Source organism: Patella vulgata, chromosome 9, assembly GCF_932274485.2.
Source record: "Patella vulgata chromosome 9, xgPatVulg1.2, whole genome shotgun sequence".
In the NCBI taxonomy this organism is placed as follows: domain Eukaryota; kingdom Metazoa; phylum Mollusca; class Gastropoda; family Patellidae; genus Patella; species Patella vulgata.
Window position 1 is genome coordinate 42,465,709 of NC_065887.2, and position 27,166 is coordinate 42,492,874.

The 27,166-nt window shown below is 38.2% G+C and overlaps 2 protein-coding genes and 4 non-coding genes across 6 annotated transcripts in view; all 6 read left to right on the forward strand.

Annotated features, from left to right (window-relative positions):
- Nucleotides 1-27,166, forward strand: part of LOC126807743 (aladin) — a 116,799-nt gene that overhangs the window by 28,168 nt on the left and 61,465 nt on the right. The window lies entirely within an intron of this gene.
- Nucleotides 2,476-2,594, forward strand: LOC126808119 (5S ribosomal RNA). Its single transcript, XR_007674362.1, has one exon. It is a non-coding gene; the product is annotated as a 5S ribosomal RNA (ribosomal RNA).
- On the forward strand, nucleotides 2,684-2,802 carry LOC126808010 (5S ribosomal RNA). Its single transcript, XR_007674257.1, has one exon. It is a non-coding gene; the product is annotated as a 5S ribosomal RNA (ribosomal RNA).
- Nucleotides 2,893-3,011, forward strand: LOC126808231 (5S ribosomal RNA). The gene has a single exon (XR_007674473.1). It is a non-coding gene; the product is annotated as a 5S ribosomal RNA (ribosomal RNA).
- LOC126808342 (5S ribosomal RNA) lies at nucleotides 6,268-6,386 on the forward strand. The gene has a single exon (XR_007674584.1). It is a non-coding gene; the product is annotated as a 5S ribosomal RNA (ribosomal RNA).
- The window catches only part of LOC126807705 (uncharacterized), a 69,989-nt gene continuing 57,027 nt past the window's right edge, over nucleotides 14,205-27,166 (forward strand). The window contains exon 1 of the mRNA XM_050532455.2: nucleotides 14,205-15,270. Coding sequence (XP_050388412.1) covers nucleotides 14,544-15,270 — 727 coding nt within the window. The 5' untranslated portion in view covers nucleotides 14,205-14,543. The remainder of the gene's footprint in view (nucleotides 15,271-27,166) is intronic.

Consider the following 27,166-nt stretch of genomic DNA (forward strand, 5'->3'; position numbering starts at 1 on the left):
TGTGGAACACAGAGCCAATAATTAGTTTAAAACCCATCACTGATTGCCAATACACATACCAACTTTGGACCCAACTCGGTCCTCCATATTATCTGGGAAGAAATCAGGCTTTCTGCACCAACTGGGTTAATGAAAACAGACATACTCTACATCGAAAAATCGTCAGGAACTTTTTCATCCAACACCGGGATCTCTTTGTTAGCAAGCCACTGCCTTACTCACTGAATCACTGCAGCTATCTCTTAAATATAAAATAATTTAAATCAGAATTCTGGAAACCTTGTATTTTTTTGTTCTTAAGGTTTGGTCAAGTGGACGAGTAGGTTACATACCATTACAGTTTGCTACTCATCAGGACAATTTAAAACATCCCTGTGATATTGGTCATTCTGGTATCAACTTATATACGGACATGTGATATTGGTCATTCTGGTATCAACTTATATACTGACATGTGATATTGGTCATTCGTGTATATATTATATACTGACATGTGAATAGATAATCATACTTGACTTCAAAACCATGAGGGATGCCTAGATATAGTAAAATGAAATTCATGATAAATTGGATAAAGACAGAGTAAGAGGACAAATGGACTGATGTATAATTTAGCTGGTGTTATAAATGATTCAAGCATCACTAAGCTGATCATAAATCCCTGTAAATGCAGCTTATGAAATACTTGTTATATAAGTGCTTTATACACAGAAAAATTTATGAAATAAATAAATACCTGTGTGTGTGTGTACTATTACATCTTGTGTTTGTCATCTAATTTACACGGGAGCCACGGTGGCTAGGTGGTTAAGACTTTGGCTCGCTAGCCTGGAGGTCGGGTGTTCAATCCCTGCATTGGCTGAGAAAGTTCATCTGGATTTTCCAACTTGGTTTCCATTTGTCAGTGGTGCAGAACAGAGGGCCTGACAAGGACAGCTGTCTAGTCCTTCGGATGAGACGTAAAACCGAGGTCCCGTGTATACATTGGAATGCACGTAAAAGATCCCTTGGCAGTTGGAATTCGATATAAGAGTAGGCGATAGTGCCGCTGCCCGGGCAAAATTTCCCTCATAGCACACTGTATGGCCCAGTATAAGAGCAGAACAGTAGGACGTTAAACCCCATTTCATTTCATTTCTAATTTACATTCTTTATGTAATGAAAATGGGATTTAACATTCTACTTTTCTGCACTGAATGGGCTAATGAAGAAGGGCTAATGAAGAAGGGCGCACAGGAATTGTGCTTGGAAAACAACCTACTCTTATTTTTCGAGTTTCAACTGTTCAGTTGTTGTTTTACGTGGAAGTCAATGTGTACACAGGACCTCAGTTTTTTGTCTCATCCGAACGACTAGACTCTCTCCCAGTCAGGCGCTCAATCCTGTGTCCACTGACCAGGGAAAACCATGTGGAAAATTCCAGGGAAGTTTCTCAACCAAAACTCGGATCGAAACCCGGATATCCTGGCTAGTAAGCAAGCGCTGTACTCACCGAGTATATGGGACCTCGTGTTTTTTCCGTCCCATCGGAATGACTATGTATACGTTAACGACTATACGTTGTCTCTTGTGGGGCGAATATGGAAAGAGGGGCCGAAAGCTTACCACATCCGACGTGTGACACATTTACGGCTACATATCTTTTGTTTTGGCCTTGGTCGTCTAGGTTTGACTGCCGTGGAACTCTCTACTCTTGGACTTCCAAGTTACTTATTTAAATACGGCTACCCAAATCAGATATATATCGGGAACAACAAGAGTTTCTGATATACGTTTTTATATCGAAACTCCTGCAAAGTCTAACCAACGTGTCTAGACTTCTGGAAATACCACATTATGGTCTTCTCAGAATTCAGATAGTCGTCTAATTTGCGAAGCCAAATGACAAACATTTTGCGTCAGAGATTTTGGTAAATATTGATATTGACGGTATATGAATACAAAATTTGAGAAATAAAGATTACCAACTTTGTGATTTTAGAGTACTCTAAACTTCATCGATTTGTAGTCAATGGTGCCCTTTTACAAAATTTACTAGCCATATAAACTCCGCAAATGGTATCCGGTGACATGCTAACAATACACTGCCTCGCATACAGCACACAAAAAGGTACTATCTATAGCTAACTATAATAGAGTGATGTTCGGTCTGAACTTATAACTTGAGCAAAAACACTTTAAAATCCAAAGAATGAAATTCTTACCTGCAGCAAAGGTACACTACACGGTGAAGTTAAAATCCAAGATCGTAAAAACAAACGACTGATTTTATTTATTATAATGAACATCCTGTGTGTCTGTGTTACGGATCAGTGATATTAAGCAACGTCGGGCCCGGTCAGTACTTAGATGGGTGACCGCCTGGGAACACCGGGTGCTGTAGACGCGAACATGTTTTTGACGGAGGAGGGGAGAGAAAACCCATTTACTGGTCACTCTGCGACAGATAACTGCGGGATTTTTTCACCTTTCGTCGTCTACGGCCATATCACGTTGAAAACACCAGTTCTCGTCCGATCACTGAAGTTAAGCAACGTCGGGCCCGGTCAGTACTTGGATGGGTGACCGCCTGGGAACACCGGGTGCTGTAGACGCGAACATGTTTTTGACGGGGGAGGGGAGAGAAAACCCATTTACTGCTCACTCTGCGAAAGATAACTGCGGGATTTTTTCACCTTTCGTCGTCTATGGCCATATCACGTTGAAAACACCAGTTCTCGTCCGATCACTGAAGTTAAGCAACGTCGGGCCCGGTCAGTACTTGGATGGGTGACCGCCTGGGAACACCGGGTGCTGTAGACGCGCACATTTTTTTTTGACGGGGGAGGGGAGAGAAACCCATTTACTGGTCACTCTGCGAAACATAACTTCGAGATTTGTTCACCTTTCGTCGTCTACGGCCATACCACTTTGAAAACACCAGTTCTCGTCCGATCACTGAAGTTAAGCAACGTCGGGCCCGGTCAGTACTTGGATGGGTGACCGCCTGGGAACACCGGGTGCTGTAGACGCGCACATTTTTTTTGACGGGGGAGGGGAGAGAAAACCCATTTACTGGTCACTCTGCGAAACATAACTTCGAGATTTGTTCACCTTTCGTCGTCTACGGCCATACCACGTTGAAAACACCAGTTTTTAAGATAATAAATCAATTAATAAAATAATAGGTCATGACGGTAATCTAACATCTGATAGTGGTGAAATTTTGGAAGAAGCGAAGTTGTTTTATTCTGATCTTTACTCAAGGGACAACTCGGTAGCCGATAATAAGGACGGTGTGCGACAGAATATCCAAAGAGTTCTCTCCCCGGATGAAAGTGACAGTTGCGATCGTGACATATCAAAATCTGAACTTTTATCTGCACTGAAAGGTATGTCTAAAAACAAATCTCCTGGTATTGATGGGTTGACTGTAGAATTTTATTTAAGTTTTTGGTCCCTTTTAGAAGATATTTATTTTAATGTGATTAATACTGTTTTAATGCGTGAGGAGTTATCCTCTAGTATGAAAAGGGGTATGATAACTGTTTTTTTTATAAAAATAGGGGTGATAGAACTGACCTTAAGAATTACAGACCAATCAGTTTACTTAATGTTGACTATAAAATACTGTCAAGGTGTCTAGCTCTCCGCCTTAAGAATGTTATTTCGTCTGTTGTCTCCACTTCGCAAACTTCATGTATACCAGGTAGGGATATAGCCCACAATGTATGTGCTATTAGGGATGTCTTGGATTATGTTGATGTAGAAGAGCTGCCCTTGTATTTATTGAAAATAGATTCTCAGAAGGCCTTTGATAGGGTCTCGCATAGTTATCTTTTTAATGTTCTAGAATGTATAGGATTTGGATCTAAATTTTTAGTTTATATTAAGACATTATAAAATTATATTAAAAGCTGTGTTAAGGTAAATGGACATATATCTAGATCTTTTCCAGTGTTGAGATCAGTTCGGCAGGGATGTCCCATTGCAGCTCTACTCTTATGTTTTATCTGTTGAACCTCTACAATCGCTTATTTCATCCAATCCCAATATTCGGGGTGTAACTATTCCATATTTGGAGGATTTGTCCCTTATTTATCAGCATGCCGATGGCGTCACGCTCACGCTGGCTGATCTTGATTCTGTCAATTATGCCTTTGGAACCATTAATAAGTACTGTGAAATGTCCGGGGCTAAAGTTAATATTGAGAAATCTGAGCTCTTGGTAGCAGGCACAGCATCATGTAATCAAACTGTCCTTGGTATGCCTCTTAAAGTATTGCATGATAGCATATTAATTCTAGGTATCTACTTAGGCCCAAACAAACGGGAATGTGAATTCTTAAACTGGGATAGTAAAATCAAGAAATTTAAAATGGTAATAAATATGTGGTCGTGTAGAAGGTTAACATTAGTGGGTAAAAGTGTTGTACTTAATTCTCTCTGCCTTTCATTATTATGGTACTCTTTGAGAATTATTAGTATACCAAACTGGGCCTGTAACATTTTACAGGGCTTGGTAAGGTCCTTTCTCTGGGGAAAGGACATACATTAATTAAGGCAACTTCTATTCTTGGACATAGATTTGATGGCGGTCTTAATATTCCGCTAATAGATTGTAGACGAGATTCCTTTTGCTTGTGTTGGCTATCAAAATTTCTTAATCCAGATGTACATTTCACATGGAAATACTATATGAAATACGTCCTTGAGAAATATGATCAACTTTGTTTCTCCAGTGAATTACTTTTCATGAATTATGGAAGTAAGTTGTTATCTGAAATTCCGAGTTTTTATGCTGAAGTTTTACTTGCTTGGAATAACATTAATAATGGTAAAAGGTTTGTAGTTGATGATTATGACTGGGTTGTTAACCAACCTTTGTTTTCAAATCCAAATATAAATGTTAAAATTCCATCCTTGTTGTTAATGCAATTTAAGGCTTCGGGTATTGTCAAAATCGCAGATATTATATATGGGGCCATTGTTGGGTTTTTACCGCCAGAGGCGATTGTTGAAATTATAAATACACATTTTCCAGATCAATCACGTAACATCATTGAAGTGTCTTATAAGAATATTTTGAGTAGTATTCCAGAAAACTGGAGACATATAATTGGTACCTCATCTTCCCCTTTAAGGCCATTTACTGATTTTTATGTCCAGTCTCTTGACGAGTGTTTACTACCCGTTTCTGGCTTCTCAGCTAAAAAGTGCTTCTCATTAATACGAGATAATAGATTTGTTGAACCATCTTCTTATGGAAATCTGTATTTTAAAAATATAAAAGTTCTGAAATGATAGATAATGACTTTTCTATTTCGCATAACTTAATCTGGACCAATAGTCGAAAGTATATGTCTAATCTTATTAGAAGCCCGTACTGTGTTCTGTGTAATACACATGCTAGTGAATCTACAATACACATGCTATGTGAATGTCCTTCCATATTACTATGCTTAAATAAAATTTCTGATATTTTAACGACCATATTATTACATGTTGGCTTCACTGAACAACAATTTAATGGGTGGATAATTTTCGGTTGTCCGACTGAAACAAGTGAATACTCTGTGTTTTTAATAGTTTTATTTGCTTCTTTAAGGTTAGCTATTGTCAAAAGATGACCCACTTTCTGTCGGCAAATAGAGATATGGATTTATATTCTCTATTTAAGGTAATAATAAAAAATCATCTTCAGATGTTATTATATAAATATGGTTATACCGATTTTATAAATATCTTGCATTTTAATCAATTTATTATTGTTGATGGGGTGAATATAAATTTAGGACTTTAGCAAATGTATTATTATATCATTTGACCTTCATCGTTTTATTTTAGGCAAATTATATCGACATTCATATTAAAATTAAATCTTTACAAAACTTTGTGATATATAAGAAATGTGAAAATAACTTAAGAATTTTAGAAAATGTATTATTATATCATTTGACCCATATTGTTTCATTTTTAGATAATTATATCAACACTGTTATCTTATAACTATTTTAATATTTATAAAACTCTGTGATATATACAAATGTGATATTCAGATATTTGTAATGAATTTTACTTGAATAAATTTATTTAAAAGAAAATAAAAACAAACCAGTTCTCGTCCGATCACTGAAGTTAAGCAACGTCGGGCCCGGTCGGTACTTGGATGGGTGACCGCCTGGGAACACCGGGTGCTGTAGACGCGAACATGTTTTTGACGGGGGAGAAAACCCATTTACTGCTCACTATGCCAAAGATAACTTGGAGATTTTTTCACCTTTCGTCGTCTACGGCCATACCACTTTGAAAACACCAGTTCTCGTCCGATCACTGAAGTTAAGCAACGTCGGGCCCGGTCAGTACTTGGATGGGTGACCGCCTGGGAACACCGGGTGCTGTAGACGCGCAGATTTTTTTTACTGGGAAGAGGAGAGAAAACCTATTTACTGCTCACTCTGCGAAAGATAGCTGTGACATTTTTTCACCTTTCGTCGTCTATGGTCATGCTACGTTGAAAACACCAGTTCTGCAAAGCTTGGAAGCAGCAGGTGGAAGTCGTAGAGAAATGGTCGAGGATGGTGTCAGGGTAGCCGAAGCTACCCGTTCTCCATCTTTCGAACCATCTGTATAAATTGGGGCATAATCACCATATTTAGACCCTAGCCCTCGAAAGAGAGACTGAAACACCACCGAGCTAGTATCTCTCTTTTTATGTTGCATAAGATGGAAATCGATCTTTGGGTGAGATATAACCCACGGTGGAGTACTAAAGAAAGGGGTATTCGCAATACTGTCATCTTCATCTTCTAACTCCTTTGTATCAAAAGAGAAGAGACACAATGACTCAAATAGAGCCCAATTAGCCGTATGCAACTTCCACCTCTGGGGTCTTTCGACCGGAGAGGGATCATTATTATCAATCAAGATAGGAAAGTGGTCACTACCACACAGATCTTCATATACTCCCCATGTAAAATCCTGAAACAGGACCGGAGAGCAAATGGTGAGATCTAAGGAAGAAAAAGAAGCTGTGGCAGTATGTAGATAAGTAGGCGAGTCATCATTTAATAAACACAGATTATTAAGGTTAATGAAGTCCGCTATTTGTTTACCTCTGTTATTATCATCTGGACTACCCCAGAGCGAATGATGACCATTGAAATCTCCCATAATTATAAACGGGAGAGGAAGTTGTGCAACAAGGTCATCAAGATCTCCGGGATTAAGATGTAAACTTGGTGGAAGATATACAGAGCAGAGTGTTATAGGAATATGTCCACAATATGGGCATTACAGTCAGATCTAAATATTAAAGATACAGTATGTAAGATTTAGATAAAGAGCCGATCATTCTTGCTATAATAGTTCAAAAATAGATAATGTAAAATGAAAATATTGAAAATTTCAATCAAATTACGTCATTGTTTGTAGTTTTGACAAGATGTGCGCATAGTGGTAATCAGGGCACTGGTATATTCGAGACTTGGCCTCGCTTTCCCATTTTTAAATTAAATTTTCAAATGGCGAACCGCTCTAATCTACTTGAACGGGTTTTACAATCAAATAAAAACTGTGATTTCTACATGGTCCACAAGCTAAAATGTGACTGTTCGTACAATCAGGGGCCATAATCCAGGAAGTAACGGTCCTATATGCGCCAATATCGACATAAACCAAGATCTTTCGGTTGTAAACATACAATTGTATGTGACCTCTAGAGTATCCACAACCTTGTATATTTGTCAAGTTCAGCATCACATGATTAAACCACCATCGACTGTGTTTCATGGTAAGGGGATTAGAAAAGAAATAAAATTCCACTTCATTGCTGAGTAATTTTATTAGCCAGAAGTCGCTCAGAAAGCGCCTACGACGATCTAGACACCCGATAGCTTACGGGGCCTGGGCGGCCCCTGAGACCCCCCCCCCCAAATCAAGAATTGCTTTCGCCAGCCCTGTCTAATGATCCACAACTAAACTCCATGTGTTTTAAAATTAAATTAAGTGAAGAACTTCCTTAACCAATCCATGGCCAAAGGCCACTAATTGAAAGATTGCAAAATCATATTCTTAAAAAAACCAGAAAGAAGCTTCGACTCTCTGTAGATCTTGCCTGCGATATCAGTTTTGTGGAAGCAGACGTTGAAGAACCAAGGTACTAGTGTGGGTGCTGTTGGGATAGAGGTGTATGTACAGGTAACAATGGATCCTGCGCGGCTGAATATCGGTTTAAAAGAGTGTCAATCGTGTGTGCTGTGTAATTAATTATTTGCTTTGGGAGGTTAGGGGCGGGGAAGGGTATGTTGTTGCCTAATGCGTCTGCTTTATGTCATAGTGTCCGTCTTCGATGACAAGGTGCTAGTTGAAAAGGCGTAGGGTAACCTATCTAAGTACCAGTGGTGTTCCCACCCCCATTCCACTCTCTGCTAAGGGCGAAGAGTAGCCTGTCTAATACCAGTGTTTTTTTTCTCCTCGGGCTTCCTCCAAACTGCTAAAGGAGTAGGGTAACCTGTCTAATGCCAGTGGGGCTTTCTCACCAAGCACCAAGATATGATTAAGATATCAAACATTTTTTAACGGTGTTAAATTTATCATCTCTTTAACATGATGAACGTTTAGCCTGTTTAACAATACTATACAAATTTTTACTTGTAATTTAATGACAATAATGTTAAATGGTAAATCTATAAATATAACTATGGTATTTAATGAAATAAAATGGGGTTTAACGTCCTATTGTTCTGCTCCGAACTGGGCTAATGAAGACGAGCATACGTCATAGTGTGCTATGAGGGAAATTTTGCCCGGGCAGCGGCACTATCGCCTACTCTTATATCGAATTCCAACTGCCAAGGGATCTTTTACGTGCATTCCAGTGTATACACGGGACCTCGGTTTTTCGTCTCATCCGAAGGACTAGACAGCTGTCCTTGTCAGGCCCTCTGTTCTGCACCACTGATAAGGGGAAACCACGTCGGAAAATTCAGATGAACTTTCTCGGCCAACGCAGGGATCGAACACCCGACCCCCAGGCTAGCGAGCCAGCGTCTTAACCCCCTAGCCACCGTGGCTCCAACTTCTTTAACAACCAAGCTGATAAAAAAATTGTCACGAATAGTGTGCCTCGGTAGATGCTAGTTTATAATATATTGATTAGTTTTTATTGGGCAACCCCACCCACCACCATATGATTTTAAACAGTAGGGCTAACACCAACTCAGGTAATGGTACAAAGCATTCAACCCAACAACAGTTTGTGGCAAAGTTGAAGCCAGGCAAAGAGAATTAGAATTAACATTGATGGTGGTCTGCAGCCGTCAAACCGAAGTGTAGTTATGTCCCTTGGATTTATTAAAGTTAAGACTATAGCAATGTCCCATAATGGTGAATTAATGCAATTCCTTAGACTATAACAATTTGTCTAACATTGCAACGATATGGTGGCTGGTTGGTATGTCGTGATGTCGACCTTCATTAAGCGACAACAATGGTAGAGGAGACCATGCTCTTCTGAACATCAGGATTATGTACACGGCAGCCCCGTACCTAGCCCAAACATGTTGGGGGTGGGGGTGGCAAGGGTTTCTCGGGGCGCCGATGGGGCTTCTGTGGGCGTCAATGTACCTGTACTTGATCCACGGCGAATGACACCGCGGACTTGCCTCCCTTCGGAGAACAGTCTAGAGTGCTCTCCCCCCAGATCCCAGAATGTTTTGGAAAATAGCGTTTGCGCCCGAGGAGAGGAATTATGAATATGGCGGAAAATTTCAATTTTGAGGCTGAATTTGCGATATTGGCGTATTATTATATTTTGATATGAACATTATAAAAATTTGAATGAAGGGATACGAATTTAGCGTATCTATAATAATTTATGAGAAAAACAAAAAATTCGGAATCGGGTTAGAGTGCGATTTGTTTGCATTTTGAAGATTATCACGCCTAGTGTGGGCTTGCATCACTCTCTTTACCATCGTGAATTAGATCCTTCTTTTGGTTTGAGGGTGGGGCTTCTTGGTGTGACATGGGGGATCGAGGGGGGGGGGGCACATAAGTAGAATAAACTATGGCCTCTCTTCATCTAAATCTGGTCCTGATAAGAGATTATACATCTTTAAAGGACGTAAATCGTTATTTTTTGGCACGCGTATAGTAATGTAATATGAATATGAACTGATTTACATTCAATTTTTTCTGTTTTACTGTAATTTCTAATTAGTATATCTTCGGCGAAACAAGCGAAGGGTGCAAATTGAATGGCAGTCTTTGGCGTCTGGTTATTCCAGTCTACTTCGGTAGTCGTCCCTTGTGGGATATGTGTAGCCTCGTTCATCGAGTCGCTCATTACAAATGACGCTCGCAAGTATTGTGGCATGCGATTTGTGTGCCAAGTTTAAATTTTTCATTGTGTCTTAAATATTGGATACCAGAAGCCAATGTTTTCACGGTAAGATCACAACATCAATGTTGATTTAAATGGACCAATAAGCCGTGTTTACGATGTTGAAGAATGTGGATGATACTGAGTTAAAGACTAACTTATCAACATGTAAACATGATATATTATGTCCGTGAAATCTCAACCCACCAGTTGACCAATAACCAGTATTCTTAACCAGCGACTAAAATAGTGTTCTTTAGACCTTGATATATGTCGATAGAAATGAATTACCGTTAAGGCGTCGGCTAGCGATCCAGGAGATTGTGTAAAAAGTGAAGGCAATTTATGTTGGCCCTATATTTATTTATTGTTATTAATTTATAAACACGGCACGTCAAGTCTTTGTATAAAGTTAAAACATACAATAGTATGGTCATCTATAAACTTATTGAATCATTCAAACCTCCACATTTCTCAAGTACAATATTTGAAAACATAAAGATACATTATGCGAGGTTAGATAAAGAGCTGGCAGTTCTCATTTTAATAGTGAATGTAAAGGTAATGAAATAAAATACTTTTTAAAAGAAAAAGGCAATTTGCTGAAAATTTCAGTCAAATTGATCCACTCTGAACCGAGATTTTAGGGATTGAATTTTGGGCCTAGCCTCGATCATCATTACTTAAGTAGGTACAATAAAAAAACATAGTCTCGATTATCCATTTCATGATTAAATCATGAACGAAAGTTAAGCAGCATATCGGATCCTAATCCAGTAAATATTGCAGGCTAGCGTTGACACCAAGAGTTGATTATGGGCTGGATAAGTTAATTAATGTCTAATTAATAAATTTAGAAAACATTTCAGGCCTAAAGAAAGACCTGCAATTGGCAGATTCAAGTCTTACATTGGTAGACTACCAAATAACGTTTGTTTACAATAGTGACGTTATAGAGATAAAAACAATGGCCTATCTATATTCAACAATTAGTCTTTGATTATAAAGCTGATTAATGAAGACAAATTACTCTGACTTGTATAGATATCTTGCAGTTTTAACGTCTGTGGGGAGGGGGGGGGGCACGGTGGCTCAATGCCGCTATCGTGTCGAAATATCAATCATTCCACACTGTATGGTGGATGCCCGTCTTCATTAACCCAGTCGGTGTAGAACAATACTATAGGACGTTAAACTCCATTTCAATTCATTTGTATAAATTCTGAAATACTGGACCATTAATTGACACGTATTTGTACCCCTAGGATAACAATTTCAAAATGCCAGTCAGAGTAAAACGGTATTATCTCTTTAAAAATGTTTAAATGACCCCCGTTGTCCAGTCGATTTCATTAACAGTTTAATGGACATCTTGCACAATTCGACTTCATTCAGACTAATCGTGTATTTCTATTGTTGTGGTTTATGCTGGCTTTATATTATTGACGGTTGAATGGTGCACGTTCTGATCGTCATGGACTGTTGATCGGTTTAGCTCTATTAATACTTGTCGATCGATTTTCACCTGAATATCACCTTGTGTCGACAGTTTTCTCTCAGTTCAATATGGCTGTGTGAGTTATGGCTTGATGTGATTCAAAATGGAACCTTTTAACGTGGATTTATTTATATGATTGTTAAAGGATTAATAGCTGTATATGGGGGAATGTACCTTTAAGTTGTGTCATAGTCTCAGGTAGGTTTCAATCAACTATTTCAATGGTCGACGACACGGTGATATTCAGCAATGGTAAAGATAAACAAAGAACCTGTTTGTATCGACTCTCTCTATATATATAGTAGTGTATAGTAGAGCCATATAATAAATAACTCTTTCTAGAAGAACTCCTACTAAGGCAGTCGATTGTCGTCTTAGATTAAATGGTTGTTATATTAAAGGTAGCCAAGAACGTAAAATATCGTTTATAATATTAACGATAGCCAAGAACGTAAAACATCGTTCATAACATTAACGATAACCAAGATCTATAATTGTAAATACAACGAAGAACGTATAATATCGTTTATAGCATTAATGATAGCCAAGAACATATAATATCGTTTATAACATTAAAGATAGTCAAGAACGTAAAATATCGTTTATAATATTAAAGATAGTCAAGAACGTAAAACATCGTTTATAACATTAAAGATAGTCAAGAACGTAAAATATCGTTTATAATATTAAACACAACCAAGAACGTATGATATCGTTTATAACATTAAAGATAGTCAAGAACGTAAAATATCGCTTATAGCATTAAAGATAACCAAGAACGTAAAATATCGTTTATAGCATTAAAGATAACCAAGAACTATAATTTCACAATTTTTACATTCTGTCAAACATATGTTAGTGTTCAGACACCTGTTTTATGGAATAAGTTACCATATGACATCAGGTCCTGTAATTATGTTAATTCTTCTAAGACAAATGTTTATTTCTTCATATCGCAATTTATATTGTTTCTTGTGTTTATTTAGTATTCTATTGTTTATTTAATGATTTATAATTCTATATTCGTACCATTGCAGAATACCCTTCCCCGTACACGTGTGTGTGCAAGAGTGAATGGGTGTGTGTGTGTGTGGGGGGGGGGGTGCTATAAAAAGTCTTGTTAATAATAATAAAATGATAACATTATGTTTCATTGTTTTCCATAGCCAAGTGTTCAACGATAGGGGTGTTAATACTGCTGTCATCGGAAGGACTACACAAATTCTTTATTTGCCAACCTCATAGGCGCTAACCCAAGTGGTAGCAAGGATGGAAAATATTCTTTACGTCTGACGGATGTCATGTTGTAACGTTCGTATTTCTGTATTAAATGAACTGATGGCTCAGTGGGTAGGTCCCGAGCTCCATCCCGGGATTTTCCGGCGTAGTTCTTCCTTGTCAATGCTTCGGGACCTAGGGCCGGACAAGGGACAATCCAGTTCCCGTGTGCACATTGGCGTGCACGTGAAAGAACCATTGAATGGGATGAGATTAATGCATTTTTCAATGAGATACAAATAATCCACACCTTGATAATGTCCATACCCCATCTCTCTCATTTATTCATAAGAAAAGTAATTTACAATACGCTAGATCCTATCACAGTGACTCGCTCAATTAAATAGTTTACTAAACTTTTTAATTAGGCGAGTGACTGTGATATGATCTAGCGTATTGTTTAATCGGGCGACTGTGAAAGGAATTAATTCACCACTTGAAACTTTCTACCACTATCAACAAACGTTGTTTACAATTAGCCCCCTCCCTACTTATATCGTATTACAGAAGTTGTTCTATTTATAGCACAGCGGTGTTCCCTTGCACTGCGCTGAGTATGCAGTATTTACAAATTTGGGGCAACTCCAGATAATATAATGCACGAGGCTTGGTCACGTGGTTTGGACGTCTGCCCTGGTATATTGAGTAAAGGGCATAACTGTGTGTGTAATATGAGAGTTGCCATGATTTTAAAACCGGTTTTTTTTACTCCGCCCTACTCGCCGAAAAACTCAAACACTTCTATGTTCAAATACTTCATAGAAATTCTGGTTTGTTTGTACATGAAAATAAAATCCACATTTTCTCTTTTTACTTCAGCGCTTTAATCGTCTAAAACTAGTCCAGCAAGTTCTTTGCTCTCTTTCCCGCCACAGGCAGCTCGTAGCAGACGACAGAATAAAACCGGCCTATAAACAACTGCAAGCAGACGTGAGTCACTTAACAGGCATAGCTGGATCAGTTAAATTTCATTTTTACACGAGCGACGCGCTTTATGATTGGTTGATGTGTGTGTGTGTGTGGAGGAGGTATATACACGGTATTTTGTATGACCCAGATGTGGGTTATGAATAGTGGAAAGGGTCGGGTTATGAATAATAATCTAGTGTGTTTTTGAAACTATTACCCGTGTTATAAGGGGGCTGTGTTATGTTATATACATCATGAATATCTAACGACTGGCCTACCTGTTTTGTTTGTTGGTGTGTCTTTATAGGAGTGCTCGATTCAAGCCGTTTAGCCGTCACTCCTCCATTAGGAACTTGAAGGAAACACAACGCGGGATTAACAGAGAAGAACTCATCGTATTAAGAGATTAAGGACAAGCGGAGAATTATTCCCGATCATTCAATGTTAGGATAAAGATTAACCCGTGTTTAACGTTTGAGTGTTTTGAGGATAGACATGGCTGTTATCATTCAGCTATGGTCCCTATCCATTATCATTTTGTTATCGTTAATAACTGTAGACTCCCTGAGATTCCGTGGGGAGCCTAATACATACGCTAAATTCCCAGTATGGAACGCTTGTATCAACGCCTCTATCAGCTTTGAGTTTAAAACGACGCAATCGAACGGATTGCTTTTGTACACTGATAACAATGGTCGCTACGACTTTTTTGAAGTTGCTCTCAAGGATGGATCTGTGCAGCTACGACTGAACGTTGTGGATGAACAGGACGGAAGCGTGGAGATCGTTCTCGGAAACAACCTTAACGACAACCGCTGGCACAGCGTAGTGGTAAAACGTAAGCATTTTGAGACGATCCTGCAAGTCGACGACACCTCCAGCAGTAAAGTAGCTTTTGGGTCTGATTCGGGGTTCGGAGACAGACGCAAGAACAATTTTGTGTACTTCGGTGGTGTTCCATTGGGCTATACGAGGGATGCCCGTCGCTCGCCGCTAGATGAAACCGTTACGGATGCTAAGTTTGAAGGCGATTTGAGGAATATTTTGTACTTTAATTGTACTTGTATACCGGAGAGAGCCAGTGTGTTGAATTATCAGGGAGTATCGAGAGAGCCGAGAGAAACTTGTGAAATCAACAACCGATGTCCAGCTGATTGTCCTTGTGTCAGTGTTGAAGGAGATTCAGGCTGTGAATGTAAATATAAAGAATCATGTATTGCAGGTAAGACTTATTTAATAATCAATTAGGGTTATCAGCTGACGGTAGACCATTAGGGTTTTCTACTGACATATAAAACATTAAGGTTTTCAACTGACGGTAGACTATTAGGGTTTCCACTGACCAATAAAACATTAAGGTTATCAGCTGACGGTAGACTATTAAGGTTTTCAACTGACATGCTATGTTATACTGTATTGTCAGATCTGGGAGTCACAGTGGATCTGTAAGGCGAGGTATGTAAAAAAAAAAAAACAACCTTGGCAGCAACATCGTGTGTTGTTCGGGCAAAATCTTCCCCGGAGCACACTGCATTGTGTACGCAAGACGCTAAACCCCATTTCATTTCATTTTTGTTCTAGATTCGGGGATTAAAGAATGAAATTTAAAATATGTAAATCAGAAATGATAATGTTATGAATCACACATCAATCAATAAATTATATATAATAATTCTACAGTAAGTTTATCAGTAGGAAAATTCATATTTATTCATCAAAATTTACACAAACATATACCTCATACATGTTATATTGCAATTAATAATATTTTACATAATGCATACCCGGATAGGGCTGGTGTAAGGCAGAATATCTGCTACAACTTAATAGTGAAAATGTACTTGATCACTGATTTTTGTATTTCAACAATATCCTAATGATCAGTATAATATGTTTCTTATATAAACTTGTAGAATGCCTGTTATATATGTATCGGGATATACACTTATATTCAATGACTGACCATATGAATATATTAACTTCAGATAATAATATATGCGTGGAGGAATTATTAATTACGGATCTATTATATATTACATTACACAATCCCCATTGATATATCACACTGTCAACGGATGAACGTGATAGTATAACATATCATTAACTTTTTATTGGTGAATTTATTAATTTAAATCTTTGTTTATCACAATATATCATATAAACCACGGCCGATCAGTATCACAATATATAAACGAATCCCGGTCGATCCTAACCGGTGATCACAAATCTTAGTCTGATGGACGAATTCAAGTAACAAGAGGAAAAATGGACTCTGTCTCATACGAAAATCCCCAAAATATTACTAACAGGGCTATCGATATGACAGATCTTAGTATATATTAATGATTTTGATGACGTGGATATCAATATAACATCCCAATATGGCCAATCTGTGGACGCAATGTTAACTTTTGATCATTGAATACAACGTAATCACGATTAAATACGTTGTAATCACGATTGCACTTTGACTATTATGTCCATAGGTACAACATAAATGTAATGTATTATGGACGATCTTGGGCTAATCATCTTTCATTCTTTAGGAAAGGGGGTATTGTAAAGCATATTTCCCTCGCCCGATTTATAAGGCAGCTCTTCATTTCTGCTTTCATCTTGTGAATAAAGAACAGATCCCACCCCCTCTGTGCTGGACCGCTGTTCCTTATTATTAACACGTAATAATTAATCTGTGCTGAAGTCGAACACTCAGTCATTGACCCCTATCCTTTCTGGGGGTCTGTAATGACCCTTCGTGTCTCATTAACCCTATCTTGATTGTTTTAAGTAATGTGAACCCACAAACTCCCTACTGTGGAGCACAGTTGATAAATAAATCAAAATGTCACAAACCAAAGTCTTACAAAAACTTTATTGTGGCTCTCACATCTTAAGTTTCTACTGTTTACGTAATGCAATTTCAAGATTTGATTATTTCAAATGTATAACTACACTGTATAGTGTACAATGCCCGACAACCTTCTGACGTAATTATTAAAGATGTATTATATAAGATTTAGATAGTTATTGCTTTAATATTTCAAAAATAGATAATGAAAAATTAATTGAAAATTATTTTAATCTGGGCGAGCTTTTGAAGTTTCAAAAATATAGTCTTGTTTGTCAAGTACCATTGTTACGATAATAAACAAAGTCTCGATTATCCATTTTACATTGAATTATTAAATAGCGATTTTGATTTAATCCATTCAACACCACGGCCATCTGATGTTTTAGAGAGTTGACAACAGGCTTGTGATGTTAAATAAATGCTTAATTAATTAGTTATATATCATTTGAAGCCAAAGCGGGCCTGCAATAGGCAGAGAACGATCTTACATAATGCATCTTTAATTTTACGAAGAAAGTTGTAATATAAACAATGTTCAAATAATATACCATTGCCACATTTCAATTAGATATATAAAAAACACAGTACAGATAATGGTTATAAAAGAATATATATTTTATAAAAACAGGTGCTCTCATTTTAAAAATTACTTTTCAAATTAAGTTTAAAATAATGACGTGACAATATAGTTGACGTCACAGTTCCTTAGTAATAATATCGTTCTAACAAAATGCAAGATAAAAATATTTAGGATATCAATATGCAAGATTTGGGATATTATAATGAAATTGGGTATTAATGAAAAATAGTTTCTTATAAAGTGGTTTCTTCATCGGCTACTGTGTTACTTAATATAGAAATGAATATCCTGATACTATAAGTAATTGGAAACACACAGTATATCTGGTAAACCAATCAGCATGGTCGTTAATCAAGTCGTGAATTACCTGGCTTCAGTTCAACTCATAGTTTACAACCATTATAACGAACAGTGGATACTAGTACAAGTGCGATTTGGGAAGTTCAGGCTCCGAATTCTTGTTTAACAATCATCCCTAATCTTCCTGTGTAACCATTATTATGATCCCTCGAAAGTTGGAATTTCAAGACGTGTAGGCGGAATTTTAAATGCTAATTATGAAATAAGAATAAGCCGTATCGCCGCTATAAATGCATAATGTCCCATTATAGTACACTCCATAGCCTGTACCCGTCTTTATTGTTCCGGAAGAGTAAGACGTTAAACCCCATCCTATTTCAATTAAATAAATGAGTTAGTGACGTTTGTTACTTCCACAGGGTATCGTTTAATGTCCATAAACTCATCTTGTCTGATTATGGTAGAAATACCACCATTTGTTGTCGCGTTATGTTACATATTAGTAAGGGAGCTAGGTTCAGGTTGTTTCAATCGCGTACAAAATGTCTACTATGCTAGATGAATGAATAGTGGTACCCGATACTGTGAACCTTGATTCTTAAGTTGCGGGGGTGGGGTGGGGGCGTCAAAACGTCCAAATTTCGAATTTAATTCGACATTTGCATACAACGATCAACTTTCGTGCAAAAGTCGACCAACTTCAGATGTCGCCATCAACACTGCTTAAGAAGACCCCCTTTACCCCTCCCCCCGAGGGATAAATTAATTCGACTTTCTCGTAAAACATTATTTTTTTCGTTAAAAGTTTCACTATTGGGGGTTGGGGTGGGGGTGGGGAGCGCTGCGTATAACGATCAACTTTCGTGCATAAGTCGACCAACCTCAGATGTCATCAAAAGCACTGCTTAAGAAGACCGGGACCCTTCCTTCCTCCCTTGTTTTTTTTCCAGGTTCCTCACACTGCTATAGAATTACCAAAATGAAGCTGTACCATTATGTTAGTACCGAAATGACCTTTTTTTGTGTGGGTAATATCTGTACGTAGTTGATAGATTAAAAAGTCACAATTTAGCTAGAATTGATCGGGGCGTGCCACAGGAAGATTACATTTGTCCTGTCCCTTTCAGCAATTTGACAATTGAACTTTAACAAAGGCATTTTTTTTTTTTACAATAATAGAGAACTATGTTTACACGCTTATTGTCAACTCTGTGTATAAAATATTCGGAGTCTTTACAATATGTCGTATATTGTAAATGAAAAATGAATTGGCTATTAACGTCCCACTGTTCTGCTCCGACTGGGCTAATGAAGACGGGCGTACGCCATACAGTGTGCTATGAGCGAAATTTTGCCCGGACAGCGGTGCTACGGCCTACTCTTATTTCGAATTCCAACTGTCAAGGGTTCTTTTACGGCCAATGGGTACACAGACCTATCGTGTATTGTACGTTGTGATTATATCATTAGACTTAAGTCTTGGTATGATGAAATAAGTAGACGTTATAATCCCTTAAATACCGCGGATCAATATACCGTTATAAAAGAATACTGTACCCTATATTACACAGATATAATGGCTTTATTTACACTCTGCTTCAGTCCAGGCACGATTCTTTTATCAACATAGACTGAATTCTAAATCTATGAATGCTGAGGGATGGAAGACGGATTGACAGGGGCTGTGTCTAGTTTTTTCGGGTGGCACGGAAACCCGACGTGTATGCAAAATAACCCTCGACTGTTGGAATTCTAAATAAGAGTAGGTCGTAGAAAAAAAAATCCCTCATAGCACACTGCCTGGCGTATTACCTTCTTCAGTGTGTGTGTGTGTGTTATTTGTATTTTACGTCCGCTTCCACCGAGGTGATATCGTAAGACAAACCTTCTTCAGTAGCCCAGTAAAATGTTAAACCCTAATTCATTTCATTGCGCGACGGAGTGCAGATCAGGGGAAATGATCTCTCGACCTGATATCAATTTAGGGCGCCATTCGTCAATAGGGTTAATGACCTGTAGTGTAGCTGTCGACGAAGCGAAAAATCGGATGGACAGGATTCTTTGTCCGACTGACCGACTGTTTGCTTTTAATTAACTGCCTGTATTGTAAACATGTTATTGTAATTTAATTCATCAAGGACGACTTCTGTTATCCGATTGTTGTAATAAGGCGTGATTCCTAGATTAAGTTATTGCTTAAGGTGATATGCTATACCCATGTACAATAGAAATATGTTGGCTAACTCGTCACGGGTAGCAAGCACAGGTTGTCTTGTCGTTCCATTCCTACAAACATCCTGAAAGAACAACATTCGTTGCTTGAAGGGAATAAAATATTCTTACTTCAGAAACGTGTCAAAATAACTGACGTGTCCATGATAAAGAAGCATGAGGTTTTTGTAAAATGGTTAACCTAGTTTTCCTCGGGGACGACAACCGTTACTGGGTTAAATACAGAAACGTCGATCATAAGGACGCGAATATTTCATAACGATCCTTCGTCGACCATAGATCTTCATTTTTTAATTTTTAATGCAATTTAGGAAGGTGTAAAATATGATACCCGAAGCTAGAAGGAACTCTGATAGTAGTCTTAATACGGATATTTAATATCTATTCTTAGACGACCAAAAGAGTGTGTTTTAAATGAAAAGAGTTTATAGTTTAGGTATTAAGAAACGAGTTAATCTCAAAATAACCAAACACTGTGTGGGTGATTCGTTCATTTCACTTGTTATAGCTGAGGTGTTTCTTTTTTTTATCTGAGTAGACATTTGACAACGGTTTATAAACGTGTTGTGTCATGAAAGTAAAAGTCAAATGATTGACCTGCAATCTGTCTTCATAAAAAGAATATTTAACCCCGAACTATGTTCAAATATCACTCCGTTTAAAGAGATATTCAAACAAGCACTTCAAGTTGGAGAGAGAGAGAGAGAGAGAGAGAGAGAGAGAGAGAGATGGGGTTTAACGTCCACTCGACACAAACTAGGTCATTTCGGGACTAACATATGGTTTAATTTTATTTCAATAATTTGCTTGCGCGTAGGCGTCTTTAGAAGTGGGAGGAAACCGGAGGACCCGGAGAAAACCCACGAGGTTGAACAGGCGACCCTACTCCTTGTCACGTACAACCGCTTATTCGAAACCACGCCAGTCGACTCAATGACAGACTTTATGATACAGCGCGCACGCTAACCATTCAGCCATCCAACCCCCCACTTCAAGTTGGGGTTTTGTTTTTAAATTCCATAGACAGATTCTCACCCACATCAAGTAACATCTACTTTACGACTATTGGCCTAAAATTGTATAATAGTACCCGAAAAGTTTCAACAAATTGAAAATATTTAGTTTTCATTAAAAAAAAAAAAAATCAAAGATCCACTCCACATTGTTCAATTACAATGACATCGTGCATTCTCCTTCACTTTCACTAGCCTTTTCTGGATCGGCGCATATCCCTCGAATTTTTCACTTGATTGCAAGATATTTATTAGACGTCCGTGAGTGTTTATGGCGCTTTAAAATCCATGGGTTAAATATAGGTCACGTGTGTCTATTGTCGGTTGTATTATAAATTTCGTATTTAAGATAAGAATGTAAATCTAATGTTACACCTGATTCAAATATCTCTCCGTCTCAATAGTATTACATAGTTACTACTTACCTGTGACCTCACTTATATAATCTTAAATGAAATGAAATGGGGTTTAACGTCCTACTGCTCCGAACTGGGCTAATGAAGACGGGCATACGCCATAGTAAGTGTGCTATGAGGGAAATTTTGCCCAGACAGCGGCACTACGGCCTACTCTTATATCGAATTCCAACTGTCAAGGGATCTTTTACCTGCACGCCAATGTGTTCACGGGACCTCGGTTTGTCGTCCCATCCGAACGACTAGACAACTGTCCTTGTCAGGTCCTCCGTCCTGCATCACTGACAAGGGGACATATAATCTTAAATGCAGTCAGATTTAGAAAAAGAGTTGACAGTTCTCGCTATAATAGTTTGAAAAAAGATAATTAAAAGTAAATGTCTTGAAAATGTCAGTCAAATTAATTCATTCTGAGCCACGTTAGGGCTGACTGGACAATAGCGGGGTCTCAATTGACATTTTTACCATAGACACGATAGTAAACAAAGTCGCGAAGTCTCGGTTATCCAATTTTTGATTAAACCATTAACCGCTAATCGTGTTTAAATCCGTTGAAAATCTGGAGCATCCTATGACATCGGGAGTTGATTATGGACTTGGCAAGTTAATAAATGTCTAATTCATAATAAATGTCTAATCCACAATTTAAATGACATTTAAGGACTAAAGAAAGATCTGAAATAGGCAGATTTAGCTCTTGCATGATGCATGTTTAAAAGCCTCGTACCTTGTGAACCCGGGAAACATCTTGGGTCCAACTTGGCAGGGTCAGTGTCTGTGAGGCTGAACAATAAAATGGTACACTAAACAAACAACAATGGTGAACATTGTTGGAAATACAGATGACAAATAGGTGGACACATCGCTATCCGTGCAAAGTTCTAGATGATTATTTAGTTTTTATAATGTGTGCCTGGGGGTGTCCTGTACAAGACAGAACATGCTTGTGTCCCGAACCCCGTAATCATTAGCCCAGTCGGTGCAGAAAAATAGGACATTAAACCACATTTCATTTCTATCCCGAACACCCCATATCAATTCTACTTTGCGTAGTTCAGTTATTAATTAAATAACACGCACCGCCCTACTTTAATACAGACAAATCATTGTTTAAACAAACATTGTTATCAGTGGCCAACCTTTTATTTACATTGATGGAAACAAATATTCATGTCTAACGCTGCATATCGTTGCACCTTCATCGAGCCACAGTGACACACCTACACCTATATGTCTAACGAGCGCCGTTTTCCGGCGAAATTTCCCTCATAGCACACTGTTTGGCGCATGCCCGTCTTCATTAGCGCCATCGGAGAAGAACAGTAGGATTGTGAAACCCCGTATCATTTCATATGTCTTACGATGCATAATTTTGCACCTTTTTCTAGCCAGGTAGACACACCTGCACCTATTTATGTATCAGGTAGACATTGACCCACCTGTAAATGTAGGTGTCATTATCTATATAAGTTTTTTTTTGAATAAACATATTATGTGTGTTGTAGTTTAAATGTGAACAAAAAGATAAAGATCATATGAAGGCGGGAGTCAACAAAGAGAATTACCTAGCCCTATTTTATCTGCATTCTTACACAATGATATGTGATATTATTATATTTTTTGTACGATTATGTTGACAATTATGGTCTCTGATATTTTGTATGAATGAATTACGTATAATGATATTTAAGAGTACAACTAATTGATAGTACATGTCGCTATTGATCAACCCATGGGTTCTAGTACATGTCGCTATTGATCAACCCATGGGTTCTAGTACATGTCGCTATTGATCAACCCATGGGTTCTAGTACATGTAGCTATTGATCAACCCATGGGTTCTAGAAACAAAGTAAGAATAAGAAAACAGGGAGGCTTGAGAATACAATACTTTGAGACAATCATATGGTAATTTTCAGTTCTTTGGTTCCATGAGCCATACAAAGGGAATGAGCTGGCTGTGTATCTATACAGTTTCCACCTACTCTTCAAATTCACCTGACGACAGGGATCTTTTACGTTCACATCAAAGTGTACACAGGTGGATCAAGGTTTTCCGTCCCATCCGAGAAACAGAATACTTTATGTTATATAAAACGAATGGAGTGAGTAAAAGCTCTGATTAGATTCGTTCTGGTTTTACATACACGCTTTTAACCCCCTTCATTGCTACACCCTCCACCCCTTGTTTACATGTGATCCACAGTTCATTTTCTGCCAAACTAAGGCACTTCCTTAAACGAATCACAATCCCTATAATTCCTTGTTTACCATCCATATCGTTTATATATCATCTGGAAGGAGAAACACCTGTCACAATCCAATGGACTACTATAACTGTTATATGCCATTGAAACACTGTATAAACCATCAGACCCAGACACACAAACAGCCTGAACTTATCAAATGAGCACTTGTTGTTTTAACTGTGTTTTACAAATTACTCCTCGAGGGGTGAAAATATCGAGTTAATTCACCTAGACTTTGGCTTAATTTATCCATAACAACGACCTTAGTAACAGATGCTATAAAAGTATAAAATACATAGTAAATAAAGAGAGAGAATACGGGTTTATCAAGCCTCGGGAATTATATATATATATATATATATGACGTCGTCAATCCTGATAATATCTAAAGCTCCAAAATTACTGCTGTATTCAGTATGTTATCAACTCATATAGGAATGAAATGGGGTTTAACGTCCTCCATTCAGCACCAACCGGGATATTGAAGACGGTGTCCTTTGTATATTTAAATTAAAATAAAGATATAAATTTGTCTGCGACATCAGCTTAGTTGGAAGCGGAAATTAATCCCCAGTTAGTATTAGAAAGACATTAGTTTAAGTATATTTTAGACCTTGTCCGTTCATGCGTGGTTCCGCACTTATTATTTACGACGTGCATCAATTAAGCACACCGATAAAAAGCACCACTAGTTTATCTGGAAATAAAATACTGACGAGTCGCCACACAGGGCCACCTCCACAGCATTATAGGCTTCCGGACAAAGCAGTGCACTGAATCCCTCACCTACGCAACCACTCACGGCAATAAAAATGAAAATTGTCGATAAGATTAAACATATATTTGTGATATTGGCATTTCCAACACATTCAGTGTTTAAACAGCAAGTGACAATAATAGATTAGCTGGGCCTCCGGGAAACTACCCAGCGTGTCCATGTTTTCAGACGGTCCTGTCGCCATATAAATAACCCACGTCAGTCTGATTTTAAGGAAAATATGGATTACTACTTGTCAGGTCCAATTATTTTATAAAAATGATGATTAAATTACTGACAGCGAATTGAACAATGGTTGAATATCAAATAACATCACCACACTCAACGAATAGTATTAAAAACTAGGATTCACAGAACAACTTCAAACAGGCTATAATAATTGAAGTCAGAGAATTTTGACCTCTAATCACGATTTGGTGGAAATTGCTTTAGGTTTACCAGTCTGGTCGTTCAGTAGGCTACATGGCACCATCAAACGATCCACCATCTGTCCTTTATTCCAGAAAGTAATGGTATAATTGTTTTGATCCAATCGAGTGATCATTACTTGCCTACTCTTACATGTATATCGAATTCCAACTGTCAAGGGATCTTTTACGTGCACGTCAATGTGTACACGGGACCTCAGTTTTTCGTCCCATCCGAACGAATAGACAGATATGTCTGTGTCACTGACAAGGGGAAACCACGCCGGAAAATCTGGATGAACTTTCTCGTACAATGCAGGGATCGAACACCCGATCTCCAGGATAGCGAGCCAGCGTCTTACCCACTTAGCCACCGTGACCCCCAAAATATTGTTGCAGACACTTAAATGTTTTCTTGCACACTATTTCTAGACAAACTTTCATTGGCTTTCAACAAAACAAAACATAAATTACTTTTTCCTCACCTCGTGGGTTTTCTCCGGGTCCTCCGGTTTCCTCCCACTGCTAAAGAAAAGACCCCTACGCGCAAGCAAATTATGGAAATAAAATTAAACCATATGTTAGTCCCGAAATGACCTAGTTTGTGTCGAGTGGACGTTAAACTCTCTCTCTCTCTCTCTCTCTCTCTCTCTCTCTATCTCTCTCTATCTCACTTTTACCTCAATCTGAAGACAAAGGAATTTCTATAAACCCACATGTGTTATCAGATCACATACCCGTTGTTTCATGAACCCGTGACAGTGAAGAAATTGGCCTCTAGTCAAGGTTTAGATTACCCAGTGACTTCCGGTAGACATGTGTCTTCCAGTCGTCATCAAGGTCACAGTTTATCTGATTACGGCTTCGATTTTACAAAACCAAAAGCTACTGTATTTAGTGTTAGTTTCTTTTTCAAGATCCCCCACACAAACTGATTGCGGCTTCGATTTTACAAAACAAAAAGCTTCTGTATTTAGTGTTAGTTTTTTTTTTCAAGATCCCCCACACAAACCGATTGACACGGCGATTGACAAGAGTATATCGATTCAAGCAGAATGACATGGATGTGTTATAACATCCTTCTTTACTGCACCAATGGAGGATATTGACCATGCAGTGTGTGTGATATGATGGATAATTGGTCCTAACAGTTGCGTTTCCGTCTACCGTTACTGAATTCCAACTATCAATGGTTCCTTTACATTCACGGGTTCACGGGTACATCACGGTTTATCTTCGCACCCAAACAACCAGATGGTTTAACTCTTACCAGATCTTCTGTCCTACCCCGCTACCAGCAGGACACTGGGTCCTACACCACTACCATAAGGACACTCGATCCTGTCCCACTACCAACAGGACTCTCGGTCCTACCCCACTACCAGATGGACACTCGGTCCTACACCATTACCATAAGGACACTCGATCCTGTCCCAGTACCAGCAGGACTCTCGGTCCTACCCCACTACCAGATGATCACTCGATCCTACATCACTACGTTGAAAGGCACCTTCTCGGCCATCAACGGATTCGGACTTCGGACCCGGAATATCGTGGTTATTGAGCAAGTGCGTCACTCATCGAGCTACCATGCCCCCCCCCCCAGCAAGAAGCATAGGGGTCTGGAACCACAATTTATATCACAGCAGTTAGCTTTAAGCAGTGATCGGTGTCATGTACAATGCAAGATAATTGTTAGCCTTAACATTTCTTATTTATGTGCTAAGTGAACAAACGCTAACAATTTGTGTTCTAAATGCTTTAGATTTGTCTGTATCCATATCATTAAAAGTAAGAATAATACAGTATGCTCAGTATGAGCAATCGAGCATATCTCACAAGAACAAAACCACTTGTTATGGCATTTTAGAACACCATGCTATTTAAAGTTTTTAAAACAAAGCCAAAGTCTCAACCAAATTCAAAGAAATAAGGAATATTTAACCAGATGTTTCCAACTCTAATGTTATTATTTCGACCAGGTACAATCCCCGGTGTTATGCATGGTCTTGTCTATGCCGTAAAGAATGTTAACCCTAACAAAACAAGTTGTGAAACATAAAATGAAAACTGGTATAGTTACATACCAACTTATACTGTAGATATAGCCTAGGTTTTATAGTGTATTATATAGATATATCCCCGTGAATAAAGGTCAGTTTTAACAGTCAATAACTTCATGAATATTTCAACCCTCATTAAAATTAGCTTAAGACAATGTTATGTGAATATTTTGGATACCGACGTTATCGTGATATTTTATGTTTGTAAATCGTCATATCTCAAGTTTAG